Source organism: Saccopteryx leptura, chromosome 4 (assembly GCF_036850995.1).
Source record: "Saccopteryx leptura isolate mSacLep1 chromosome 4, mSacLep1_pri_phased_curated, whole genome shotgun sequence".
In the NCBI taxonomy this organism is placed as follows: Eukaryota; Metazoa; Chordata; class Mammalia; order Chiroptera; family Emballonuridae; genus Saccopteryx; species Saccopteryx leptura.
In genome coordinates this window covers 170,214,447-170,227,604 of record NC_089506.1, presented here as the reverse complement: position 1 = coordinate 170,227,604, position 13,158 = coordinate 170,214,447, and the positions used below count along the sequence as shown (strand labels likewise).

The window sequence follows — 13,158 nt, the reverse complement described above, 5'->3', positions numbered from 1 at the left end:
TTGATGCTTCTCATCTCTCCCTCCTGTCTCTCTCTCAAAATAAAGGGCATCATACCATAGTAAAAATATGGCACACCTGTGAATGGAGCCTGGAGGACTGAAGGAGGCTCTGGTGAATCAGTGAGTAAAGGTGAAGGCCGAGGACAGGACTGTACACTACTGTACACTGTATGCTCAGGCTACACTAAATGTATAAAACACCACAAGATTAAATCAAGTACAAGAGAAAATGATGTATTCAAGAGACATGATAAGCCCAAGATATATGAGGCTGCTGCTGGTATAACACAGTATACGGTTTTACAGTCAACTTTTCCTAATAAGTAGGAAGAATACATTCTAAAATAGGAATAAATAGTACAGTAAATATATAAACCAGTAACATTTATTATCAAGTATCATGTACTGAACATAGTTGTATGTGCAATACTTTTATATGAACGGCAGCGCAAGTTTTACACCAGCATAAACACAAGTAATGCATTGTTGTGCTCCAAATTTACAACAGCTACAACATCACAACATCACTAGGCGATAGGAAATTTTCAGCTCCATTATCATCTTACAGGACCACCATGGTATATGTGGCCCATCACTGATCAAAACGTTATGTAGTGCACGACTGTAGTGGCCCTTCCAAAAGCATATGGAGTCAGAGAAGACAGTTCCTTGAGAGACTCTCTGTGGAAAAAAACATATGGCTGGATAGGGATTCTCTTAAATTTTTACAAAAAATTGCCATTCAGAAACAGTGCTTTGCAGTCAAGTCAGAATCATCAATTCAATTTAATTTATTAAGAAAGGTGCATCTAAAGATACTAAAGCATAGGTAATTTTAAACTCCAATTAAAACAATGTTCTTAAGCCTATAAAATAAGCAATCTAAAGCTTAAACTCGAGCACTTTACATATGTCAAAAAGCTAGTACCATAATTGAGTAAAAATTAATTAAAGGAACATGATCAGCAGACTGGCTGTTCATAGACCTCCAAGAGTATTGAACCACTTTCTTCCAGTCTCAGGCTCACAGTCAACTTCCACTACCCATTTTATTCTCTTTTAATTTTCTCTTCCACTGGTATTGATAAGCTCATAAGCAAAAGCTACAAAAGTCAGTTTCAAATTTTATTTCATTAACTTAAAAGTGAACAAAATGTGTTTCAAATCTTACTAAACCCATTTATCTGAACAAGTTTACATAGAGGCCAGATACAGGATTTCAAGTAACTTCTGGTAAAGTCCATTGTGCATTTAAAAATAAGCTTCTTTCTTCCACAAAAACTGCATTGAAAAGGCAAAAAAAAATTTTTTATATACTGCAAAAGAACTAGATGCAAACTTCTGGTGTAAATTTCACTGTCAACCCTGATGCTGAAGCTGGGAGGCACACATGTTCATAGTTCGGTGAAATGATACAAAAAGATTCCGTTTCTCTCAGATACAAATCAGAAGCCTCCATTCGTGTCTCTTACAGTAGTACCACACACTTGATTCTCATACCAGGTCACTTTTTCTTCTTTCCTTTCCCTTTTTTACTCCCCTCTCCTTGTTGAAGACTTGGGTCACCACCTCCTGTTTTTTGTGTTCTTGTTTTTAGTTTAGGAATCATTTCTGCTACGTACAACATTACTGATTTACCTAGGAACAAGAAGTTAAGCTTAGTGTATAATCTGAGCGAGAGGACATAAAAGGTCATTAACTCAAATACCATAAAATTCAAGAAATCATGACATCAAAAAAGGATTTCAAAAGAAAAAAATAAATGACTATGAAGATGATGACTCATTCAAGTGGGGGTCTTTAGTAGAGAAAAGTACTGAGACCAATGCTAAAATATTTAAATGAAAACAATCAAAATTCAAAACATTAAGTGCGAAATAAAAATTTTGGACTTGGTCCTAATAATTGACTTAAAGATTAAAGGAGCACATATCTATATATAATAAATTGGAAACAGCATATCATTATAACTTTTAAGCTATAGAAACACAGGCCCTATGACTTACAACAAAAATCCAATGCCATTAAGCTACAAAAGATGTTACTCGTATGGTCAGATTTATGAAGATCTACAGCCTTGCTCCAACACTAACCACCTCCTCCAGCTCCACTACACCAAGCCCTCAGCTTTCTTTTTACTTTGTAACTGATTTCTTACTGCAAACAGGAAGCAACATCTTTTCAACTACAGTTTTTAAATCAAAAGTTTGTGTGTTTTGACTTTTAAGAGAGTATAGAAAGATGTCAAACAGAAGGAAAAAACCACACTGGAATATACTCATCTGCCACTCCTGAGTCAGAATCTTAAGTTTCTAGAAATATATACCAATCCTGACAGATTTTGGTATATAGGAACCAGTCTATTTTGATTCAACTAAAAACAAGCTGTCAGTTTGAAGTTATTGTCAAAAGAAAAAAAAAGGCAGCTCCATTTAAAAAAATTAAAATGTATTTTTTAGAAATAAAAAACTCAGGCCTGACCAGGCGGTGGCGCAGTGGATAATGTGTCAGACTGGGACACAGAGGACCCAGGTTCAAAACCCTGAGGTCGCCAGCTGAAACGTGGGCTCATCCAGCTTGAGCACTGGCTCACCAGCTTGAGTTCAGGGTCACTGGCTTGAGTATGGGATCATAAACATGACCCCATGATCGCTGGCTTGAGCCCAAAGGTTGCTGGCTTGAGCAAGGGATCACTTGCTCTGCTGTAGCCCCCTAGTCAAGGCACATATGAGAACGCAATCAATGAACAACTAAGGAGACCATAAGGAGACCAAGGAGCCATAATGAAGAATGGATGCTTATCTCCCTTCCTGTCTGTCTGTCCCTATCTGTCCCTTTCTCTCTCTCTCTCTCTCTCTCTCTCTCTGTCAGAAAACAAGAAAGAAAAAAAAATTCAGGAAAGAATAACATGTAAATAAATACTCCTCATTCCAATACTCAAAATTAATATTTTGGAATATCAATGTCCAATTTCATTTAGTTATTGTTTTTAAGAAATAAAATATGAGGGATAATGCTACAGTCTTCTCTAACCATAACTCCCTAGGGTCTCTACTCTGTTGCTCGGCTTGCCATTACATTAACTACTATCTTAAGACTGGGCATTTTCTGGCCCTGGCTGGCTAGCTCAGCAGTAGAGCATCAGCCTGGCGTGCGGAAGTCCCGGGTTCGATTCCCGGCCAGGGCACACAGGAGAAGCACCCATTTGCTTCTCCACCCTCCCCCTCTCCTTCCTCTGTCTCTCTCTTCCCCTCCCGCAGCGAGGCTCCACTGGTGCAAAGTTGGCCAGAGCGCTGAGGATGGCTCCATGGCCTCCGCCTCAGGCGCTAGAATGACTCCAGTTGTGACCAAGCAACTGCAACGCCCCAGATGGGTATACTGGGTAGATCCCGGTTGAGCTCATTGGGGAGTCTGTCTCTCTGCCTCCCCACTTATCACTTCATAAAAATACAAAAAAATAAAATAAAATGAGAGGAGGGGGAAGAATGGGCATTTTCTTATTTTGTGTTTAAATTTACCTAAGCAGTACTACGCTATGCAAACCTCTTGCTTTTTTCCACTAAGTATGGCTTTTTAAATTTATTAATAATAAAAATTCTAAGCAGACCTCAGGATTTCTAGGACCTGAAATGGCAATTAACATCTGACAATTTAATAATTTTATGCTTTTAACCTGGGAGCAATGATGGACTTCAGAGGTTTATAAAATGTTCACTGAAAAGTATTTTTGAAGAAATCATTAGTAGGTTTCATCACATTATCAAACAGGTCCTTAACTTTAAAGAAATGAGAAACACTGTTTGCCTCTCCAACAGTTCTAGTCCTTTCTCTAAATAAATCTGTAGAACGCACATTATTTTTACCTTTTAAAAGATCAGAACCTTTTTTGCAGTGTAGAGGAATAACCTACCCTGAAACATTTTTCTTTACACCCAAACTTAATTCATTGGTTTAAAAAAAGCTCCCATGGCTCTAGCTGGGTAGCTCAGTTGGTGAGAGTGTCATCCCAATACGCCATGGATGCAGGTTCGATCCCCAGTCAGAGCACACACCAAGAATCAACCAACAAATGAATAACTAAGTGGAACAGCAAAATCAATGTTTCCCTCTCTCTACAAAAATTCTGATAAATAAAAAAGGCTTACGTGATGGGAATTGTACAAGACAGAGGCTGCCATCTTCCTGTCTGAGCTGGACCCGGACTCTGCCCCTGTACTGAGCATCACGATTCCATTCTCTAGAGTACATTTTATTTTTCTAACATTAAACAAAAAAATAAAAAAACAGGCTTTAAGAAAGTTATAATATCAATGAGATGAGTATGAAAAATAGTGAAGAAGAAAGAATATCACACCTCAAGAAATACATTAAGTCCAACTGCTGAGCACACATCTTGAATCTCTGTAGCTGTAGGATTTTCAACAGCCTGAACAGTTAAAAAAAACAAACAAAAAACAAAACACAAAACAGCTTAACTTTAAGGGGATTCTGCATATTGTTGTATAAATCATTTCAAACACCATGACCAAAACATGCACCAAACCCTGGCTTCCTCTTCTACTAGGCATAGTTGTTTCCATGGTGATTTTAAGTTTATAAAAATAAAAACATCCCAGGAATAACACTGATTCACACTTCTGTGTTCATCTCCCTTCCAAAAGAACATAAACTTCACATGTGGAAGGAGTATCTTACTCACCAGTATATTCCCCAGCACCTGGCACGATGCTTGGAACATAGCAGGTGCTCCGTGAATACTAGTTAAACAACTATTACAAATACAGTCACTTTAGAAAATTGTTTGGCAGTATTTATTAAAGCTCAGCAGTTATATTTCTAAGAAAAATGCAAAGATAGTTCACTAAAGACAAACTCAAGAATGTTTACAACGGCCTTATTTACAATAGCCACAAACTAGAAACAACCCAATTATCCATCAACAGTGGAATGGACTGTGGCACATCATACACTGTAATACTATAGAGCAGTGGTTTTCATTAAGACAATTCTGCCTCCCAACCAACACATGGCTGTGCTTAGAGACATTTCTGTCATAACTAGGATGGCACAGGGCACTGGTATCTAGGGTGTAGAGGCCAAGGATGCTGCTAAACAACCTAAAATGCAGAGGATAGCCTCCACAACAAAGAATTATCTGGCTCAAAATATTAATGACGCTGCTGTTGAGAAATGCTATAACAGAGCAATGAGAATAAAACTTCACTAAAAAGTGTGGATGAATATCATAAGCTTAAAGTTCAGTGAAAAAGAGACATATGCAAAAGTACATAGTATACAATGCTGTTTAAATAAAATTCAAAAACAAGCAAAAGTAACGTATGGTGATGGAAGTCAGCACAGCGGTTACCCTTACATGTGAGTAATGTGGATAGGACAGTAACTGGGAAGGGACATAAAGGAATCTTTCTGGGTGCAGGTAATGTTTTCTTTTTTCTTTCTTTCTTTTTTTTTTTTTGGTCAGAGAGAGGGATAGATAGGGACAGACAGGAACAGAGAGAGATGAGAAGCATCAATCATTAGTTTTTCATTGCAACACCTTAGTTGCTCATTGATCACTTTCTTACATGTGCCTTGACCGTGGGCCTACAGCAGACCAAGTAACCTTTTGCCCAACCTGGTGAGCTTTGCTCAAACCAGATGAGCCCCAAGCTGGCGACCTCGGGGACTCGAACCTAGGTCCTCCGCATCCCAGTCCAATGCTCTATCCACTGTGCCACCACCTGGTCAGGCGGTAATGTTTTCTTTTTAAAAATTAGAGTGCTGGCCCTGGCCGGTTGGCTCAGCGGTAGAGCGTCGGCCTAGCGTGCGGAGGACCCGGGTTCGATTCCCGGCCAGGGCACATAGGAGAAGCGCCCATTTGCTTCTCCACCCCTCCGCCGTGCCTTCCTCTCTGTCTCTCTCTTTCCCTCCCGCAGCCAAGGCTCCACTGGAGCAAAGATGGCCCGGGCGCTGGGGATGGCTCTGTGGCCTCTGCCCCAGGCGCTAGAGTGGCTCTGGTCGCAACATGGCGACGCCCAGGATGGGCAGAGCGTCGCCCCATGGTGGGCGTGCCGGGTGGATCCCGGTCGGGCGCATGCGGGAGTCTGTTTGACTGTCTCTCCCTGTTTCCAGCTTCACAAAAAAAAAAAAAAAAAAAAAAAAATTAGAGTGCTGGCCTGACCAGGCAGTGGTGCAGCAGATAAGAGCATCAACCTGGCACACTGAGGACCCAGATTTGTAACCCCAGGGTCACCGGCTTCAGCACAGGCTCCCCTGCTTGGAGCGTGGGCTCTTCTAGCTCGAGCATAGGATCATAGACAACCCTAAGGTCGCTGGCTTGAGCAGGGGGTCACTGGCTTGGCTGGAGCCCCCGGGTCAAGGCAAATATGAGAAAGCAATCAATGAACAACTAAAGTGCCACAACTATGAGTTGATGCTTCTCATCTCTCTCCCTTCCTGTCTATCCCTGTCTGTCTCTCCCCCACTCACTTAAAAGAAAATTAGGGTGCTGGCTACCCATGTGTACTCATTTTGTAAAAGTTAAGAGACACTTAGGATTTATATATGCTTCTGTATTTATGCTATATACCAATAAAATTAAAAACAATTTGGCCCTGGCCGGTTGGCTCAGCGGTAGAGCGTCAGCCTGGCTTGCGGGGGACCCGGGTTCGATTCCCGGCCAGGGCACATAGCTTCTCCGCCCCCCTCCTTCCTCTCTGTCTCTCTCTTCCCCTCCCGCAGCTAAGGCTCCATTGGAGCAAAGATGGCCCGGGTGCTGGGGATGGCTCCTTGGCCTCTGCCCCAGGCGCTAGAGTGGCTCTGGTCGCAGCAGAGCGACGCCCCGGAGGGGCAGAGCATCGCCCCCTGGTGGGCAGAGCATCGCCCCTGGTGGGCGTGCCAGGTGGATCCCGGTCGGGCGCATGCGGGAGTCTGTCTGACTGTCTCTCCCCATTTCCAGCTTCAGAAAAAAAAAACAACAAAAATTAAAAACAATTTAATCATTCTCCAAATTATCTGAGAGCTTGCTACTACGAGAGGCCTCTGGTACAGCGGCTGGAGTTAGGCATTACTCTGAACTGGTGTGCTTTGGCATCTTCTCTTGTATCCCGAGGCAGGAAAATAGACTTTCATTTACACATTTAAGCAGAAAATGGGAGATATGAAATAACATCAAAATAACAAATGCAGAGCTTCAGACCAAATTACCTTAAATTTGTTGTTAGATTACAAAAGGTGATTCTTAGAACATATGACATCAATTTTGAAAATAAAAAGCTTCAACCAAGACCCTTCATTTGACAGCCATTAGGTACTTTCCTACACCAAGTAACTTTACACGTCTCAAAACAGAAAAGTTACCGGACATAAAACTATAATCTCAACACTGAATTTTCTGCAATTCTTTAAATACTCACCTGGAGTGACATAATTTTAGTTTCCTTCATTAAGGGGGACACTGTCATAACTGGTGAAAATCATACAAAACCTACAACCTTCCCCTCTCTCAAACACAGGCTCAGGAAAAACCACTTTTAAAAAATATTCCTTCAGCTATGAATTAGTGCCCTTCTAGTTTCAGTGTTATTAAGAAAGCACCCATTTCTTGGCTACTGTTCTTCCCAGGACTTCCTCCCCAAATCATATACAACCTAGTAAAAGAGGCCTTTGTGGCCCTAGCAGTAAAACTTCCTCTCAAGGACCAAGGTGCCGGCCTTCTTACCTTACTTATGGGGATTCGCCTGCCCTCCGCGATGGTCTTCTTGTTATTTAAATAAGCAGGATATATACAAATAAACCTGCCACAGAAAAAGCACGCTGGTATCACTAGAGCAGTATTTCCAAAATTTCATTCATTCATCATTACCGCTACATCTATACTATTATTTGCCTTACAGTTTTTCTTTATGTCTTTTACTTAATTTCCTTAAAAAGGCAACTTTAACTCACTACCTTAGATGGAAAAAGCATCACTTGCTAGAGAATAAAACAAACAAGACCCAAACCCTGGCCGGCTGGCTCAGTGGACAGAGTATCGACCCGGTATGCGAACGTCCCTGGCTCGATCCTCAGTCAGGGCACACAGGAGAAGCGCCCATCTGCTTCTCCTCCCTCTCCGCCTCCCACTCCCACTGGATGGTCCCAGCGTGGGCCTCAGGCGCGGAGGACGGCTCAGTTGATTCCAGCCGCCCCAGACCGGGGGTTGCCTGGTGGATCCCGACCCGGCGCGTGCAGGAGTCTGTTTCACTACCTCCCCTCCTCTCTCTTAAAAAAAAAAGAAAAAAAAAGAACCAATGTCGTAAAACTATTCAGTCCGATACAGGTACCTGTCAAAAGTTTCTGAGTGGGCACTGTTCTCATATATAGAAAGCACGGCGTCAGAAGTATTAACGTGAAAGAATCTAAAGGAGCGTTCCTGAACGTCACAATAGTAAAAAACATAATAAACCAGAATTCTCACTTTGTGGTTGTTACTTAATGTTACGTCCATGTAGCAGCACCCTATGTCCTTTGGGTAAACAAGGAGTACCTAAAGTCGGGATGTCAGAGACCCTGCCAAGAGCCCGGTGCAGCTGGCCTCCCGGGAAACGAACGCCCGGAGAAGCTCAGAGCTTCGGCGGCGAGCCTACCTCGGGGCTGGAGAAAGCGGCGAACCCCCGCGGGCCCGCACCGGGCCCCGCCCTGTCTCAGGACCCACCTGTCCTGGTCCGCCGGGGATCGCGCCGCGGCGCAAGCCATCTCCACCCTCGCCCAGTCCGGTGGGACGCCGCCGCACAGCCCGCCGGAAATCGGCTCTGAGATTTCCCAGACTACCCCGTTTTCCGGCGGAAGTCCTTCCCTCAGCAACGCCTACGCGCCCATTGCTTTGCAGTGTCCGTTTGTTCCGGCACTTGTCGCTCGGCGCCAGACTCTAGTTTCTGACGTGGCATTTGGCTCTATGCTCTCGCGATAGGATCCACGAAAGCTTCTAATTTTAAGTCGTAGACGCGAAGCCTTCTGGGCGCATGCGCGTACCACTGGCGATTCACGCAGAGTTTGGACGTGGCTAGCTTTCCTCACCTATAGATAGGGCTTTTCACGGCAGGTAATCTGTGTGGTTCCAAGCAGGTCCTTGGAACATGCAAGAAGATACCCTTCATGTTTTATCTTTATCAGCTTCTGGGCCTAGCAGCTTGCTTTCAAGCTGGCAAAATGGATTTTATCGTGGAGGAACTAGCAAAGTTACTGGCACGTTTTTCAGTGTGCAGTATAAATGTTAAACATTTGACTACACAGCTTTTTAGACTTATCTTTTTTTCTTTTATTTTGTCGTTAATTTATTTTTTAATAAATTTTTATTAATTTTAATGGGATGACATCAATAAATCAGGGTACATATATTCAAAGAAAACATGTCCAAGTTATATTGTCATTCAATTATGTTGCATACCCATCACCCAAAGTCAGATTGTCTTCCGTCAGCTTCTATCTAGTTTTCTTTGTGCCCCTCCCCCTCTCTCTCCTTCCCCCCCCCCCCCCCACACTCTTGTCCATGTCTCTTAGTCTCGTTTCTATGTCCCACCAATGTGTGGAATCCTGCAGTTCTTGTTTTTTTCTGATTTACTTATTTCACTCCATGTAATGTTATCAAGATCCCACCATTTTGTTGTAAGTGATCCGATGTCATCATTTCTTATGACTGAATAGTATTCCATGGTGTATATGTGCCACATCTTCTTTATCCAGTCTTCTACTTTTTTTTTTTACAGTGATTAAAGCCTTTAAGCAAACTCTTGGCCAATACAGCAAGAATCCATAAAAGAGTCCTTAACAAGTTCACCAAGTCCAAGTTGGCCCCAACACCATGCCAAGTCCCTGATAAATGCAACCCAACCCCAGTTCAGTCTGTTAGGAGCTGTCCCTAGGAGCAGGAGTCCAGGAAAAGTCCACATCCAGGAAAAGTCCGCATGGCACTGGAATTGTCACAATTCTATACTTTGCAGCTCACGTCCAAGTCCCAATGACCACTGCTTCTAGCTGGTAATGATTCAGGTAGACTGGAAAAGCCATCTGCAGCATGTGTGGAGATGGAGCTTCTGTTCTCTTCCTGGAGAGATGAGACCAGGTTGCTTTTCCCTGGAGCTCTGAGACTGTGGCTTGGTAAAGAGAACCTTGGGATACACTAAGCTGGGTGGCAAAGGTAGATTCATAATAGAAGTTGGCAAAAGGGGGAAAGAGAGCTCTGAATTAGGAGTAGGTCCCAGCCTAAAATATGAGTGGGGCATTGAGGTAGGAGGAATAAAGGAAACACTATATATTAAAGCAGCAGAAAATGGGACTATCAACACACAACAGAAATCTTCGAGGGAAGAATGAAAAACCTGACTGTTCAGGCAAAACATAGTTAAGTGGCCCTTGTGCAAATGAGATCAGTTTACCTGCTTCTTGGAAGAAATACCCTAGGCTCATCCACAGTGTCGTAGATGGGCCCGATGGCCCTGGGCACCTTCAGCCTTCAGTGGCAAACCCCAGCATTCTGGGCAAGGTTAGGTCACAGGTGGCTGGAGCAGGGCTGGAAGAGACTGAACCCTCCCTTAGAGGAGCGAGGGGGAAGCCTACCTTCCAGTGTCCCTGTTTCCTCACAGCAGAGGCATGTAAGTCTGGCAGGCTTTAGCTCAATGACCTTTCCACTATTGAAGCAGGACCCAGATGGCATCCTATGAGACCCCTTTGGGGTATCAGAGCCTTTAAGGGCATATCCTAAAAGCTGGTAGTTCCCCTGATCTCTATTGGGCTTTTTCTGCCTGTTGGTATCTTAAAAGCCATGCTCAGAAGATCTCGCTGAGGGGGTTGAGGATCCCCATCCGCCTACATAAATCTTTTCCGTATATCTGGGGCTATTTGGAAAAAGACAAAACAGTGTTATTATCAAATAAAGAAAGTAGTAGTTTGCAGGAGAAAAATATTTGGCGTCTCCTGTTCATCAGCATTCAAAAGAAATTTAAAAAATTTTAAAGTAAAAAGCATGGTATGGTAGACCCATAGGAGTTCCAGGATATGACTACCCCCTTTTAAATTTTTTTAAATTGACCTTAAAATATTTGCTGGGTATGCTTTAATAATTCCTTGACTTTAAAGATTGTAAGAAATACACATAATTTGAAAGGTTTGACAAAATACAATAAATGCTTTTGCTCCATATGCAGGAGCATTGTCAGTTTAGCCAGTTTAGGAAATCCAATAATAGAATAATGCATACAGACAATGAGCTAAAACATGCTTACAGCCTCTCCTGTTCTGACAGAGGTTACTATAAATCCAGAATATGTATCCACTGTAACGTGGACATAGGACTGGTTGCCAAATGAAGGTATATGAGTAACATCCACTTGCCAAAGTTGTCCTGGTAGGGGTCCTTGAGGGTTATCTCCAAATGAAGGGACAGATGGTAGTATAGGACCCCTTGGACAGGATTTCCCAATCTGCCATGCTGCTTCCCGAGAAAGTTGAAACTGTTTACACAGGGCTGCAGCATTCTGGTGATGAATAATATGAGACTGAATTGCTCGATTTGTCATGGTTGCTCCAAATAATTTTCTTTTGGGTAGCTTGATCAACAAGGGCATTCCCTTGTCCTGAAGCTCCAGGGAGCATGGAGTGAGCTCAAGTATGTCCTATAAAACATGGAGCTCTATGTTGACATACAAGTCTTTGAAGAAGGAGGAAGTGCTGAAATAGTTCATCAGCATTTGTCCCTAAGACCGCAGTCTTTATAGTGGAAACACCGTAAGTAAATATTTGCTATCTGTATATAGATTAAAGGGGGAATATGGCAAATGCTGAAAAGCCATGATCATGGCATATAATTCTAGTCTTTGAGCTGATTTTAAGTTGACAGTTTCAGTATAAAGTCCATTGATTTGCAAGAGCGATTTGCCATTTAGTGGAAGTTTCCCAGAGCCATTGTTGTTGATCCTTTGAAAAAAGAAACAACAATAATTTTGAGGCTCAAAACCTATAAGCTGTAAGGGTCGCCTATGCCCCTTGATAATCCAGGAGGCAACAAGATCAAAATATGGAAGTGTATTCCATGGGCTATTAGATGATTCAATGTGCCCAAAACTGTAGCTGCTCTTGTACCAATTGAGCAGCTGCCCTAAGTTTCTCCTGAGAAAGGGGCCGTTGGTCTACCCATACAGGATTATCTGATTTCCAAGTAATTGGGTCTGCACAATGCATTATTAAGGTAGCAGGAGCTACCAAGGCCCCTATCTTAAATTTTGATATCCTAGTCCACACCTTCTGGTATTGGGTGCCACTTCTATGGGGGTGAGAATTCCTCACTGTTCTTTCCTTAGTCCCTTGGTGGGCAAAAATCCCCGATCAAGCATCTGAGTACTGACTAACCATTAGGACTGACAAGAAATGTTCCCATATTTTTCAAAACATCTCTACCCCACAAATTAACTGGTCATCCAGGGAGCACATAAGGCTTAAAAAAATCCAGAATGACCTTCTTCATCTTCCCAATTTAGAAAACTAGAACTTTGTTGAGGGGATTTACTCTGCCCTATACCTTGTAATTCTGTGGCTGCTGCATGAGTGGGCCAGGAAGGAGGCCAGTGTAGCTTAGCAATAATAGATACATCAGCTTCAGTATCTAAAAGTCCTTTAAATTTATGCCCTTGTATTGTTAGTTCCATTTCAGGGCGTTCCTGACCTATTTTTTTTTTAATCCAATTGGCAAAATCAGAGGAGCCAAATCACGAATTTTCTTGGGGCCCCTTTTGCAGGATGTGGCCTGAGAAGCAGAATTAGCATCCTTATACTATTCTTCTAACTGCCTGAATTAGCCGTGAGACAAATTCTTTTTTTTTTTTGATTAATTTTAATGGAGTGACGTTGATAAATTGTCTTTCATCACCTTCTAACTGGTTTTCTTTGTGCCCCTCCCCCAACCCCCTCCCTCTCCTACCCCCACCCTGTAACCCCAACACTGTTGTCCATGTCTCTGAGTCTTGTTTTTATGTCCCACCTATGTATGAAATCATATAGTTCTTAGTTTTTTCTGATTTACTTATTTCGCTTAGTATAATGTTACCAAGGTCCATCCATGTTGTTGTAAAAGATCCAATGTCATCAATTCTTATGGCTGAGTAGTATTCCATAGTATATATATAC

The 13,158-nt window shown here is 42.5% G+C and overlaps 1 protein-coding gene across 2 annotated transcripts; it reads right to left on the bottom strand.

Annotated features, from left to right (window-relative positions):
• Positions 1–369: 369 nt before the first annotated feature.
• SRP19 (signal recognition particle 19) lies at positions 370–8,797 on the bottom strand. 2 transcript variants are annotated; one of them, XM_066382019.1, is made up of 5 exons: positions 8,696–8,797; positions 7,721–7,796; positions 4,355–4,426; positions 4,146–4,257; positions 370–1,638 (listed from the first exon to the last, which is right to left on the bottom strand). In XM_066382019.1, the coding sequence occupies exons 1-5, from the start codon at positions 8,734–8,736 to the stop codon at positions 1,505–1,507; spliced, it is 435 nt and encodes a 144-aa protein (XP_066238116.1). In that variant the 5' UTR covers positions 8,737–8,797; the 3' UTR covers positions 370–1,504. The 2 variants fall into 2 exon arrangements, with proteins under 2 accessions (XP_066238116.1, XP_066238117.1); XM_066382020.1 differs by lacking the exon at positions 4,355–4,426.
• Between the last annotated feature and the right edge of the window lie 4,361 nt (positions 8,798–13,158).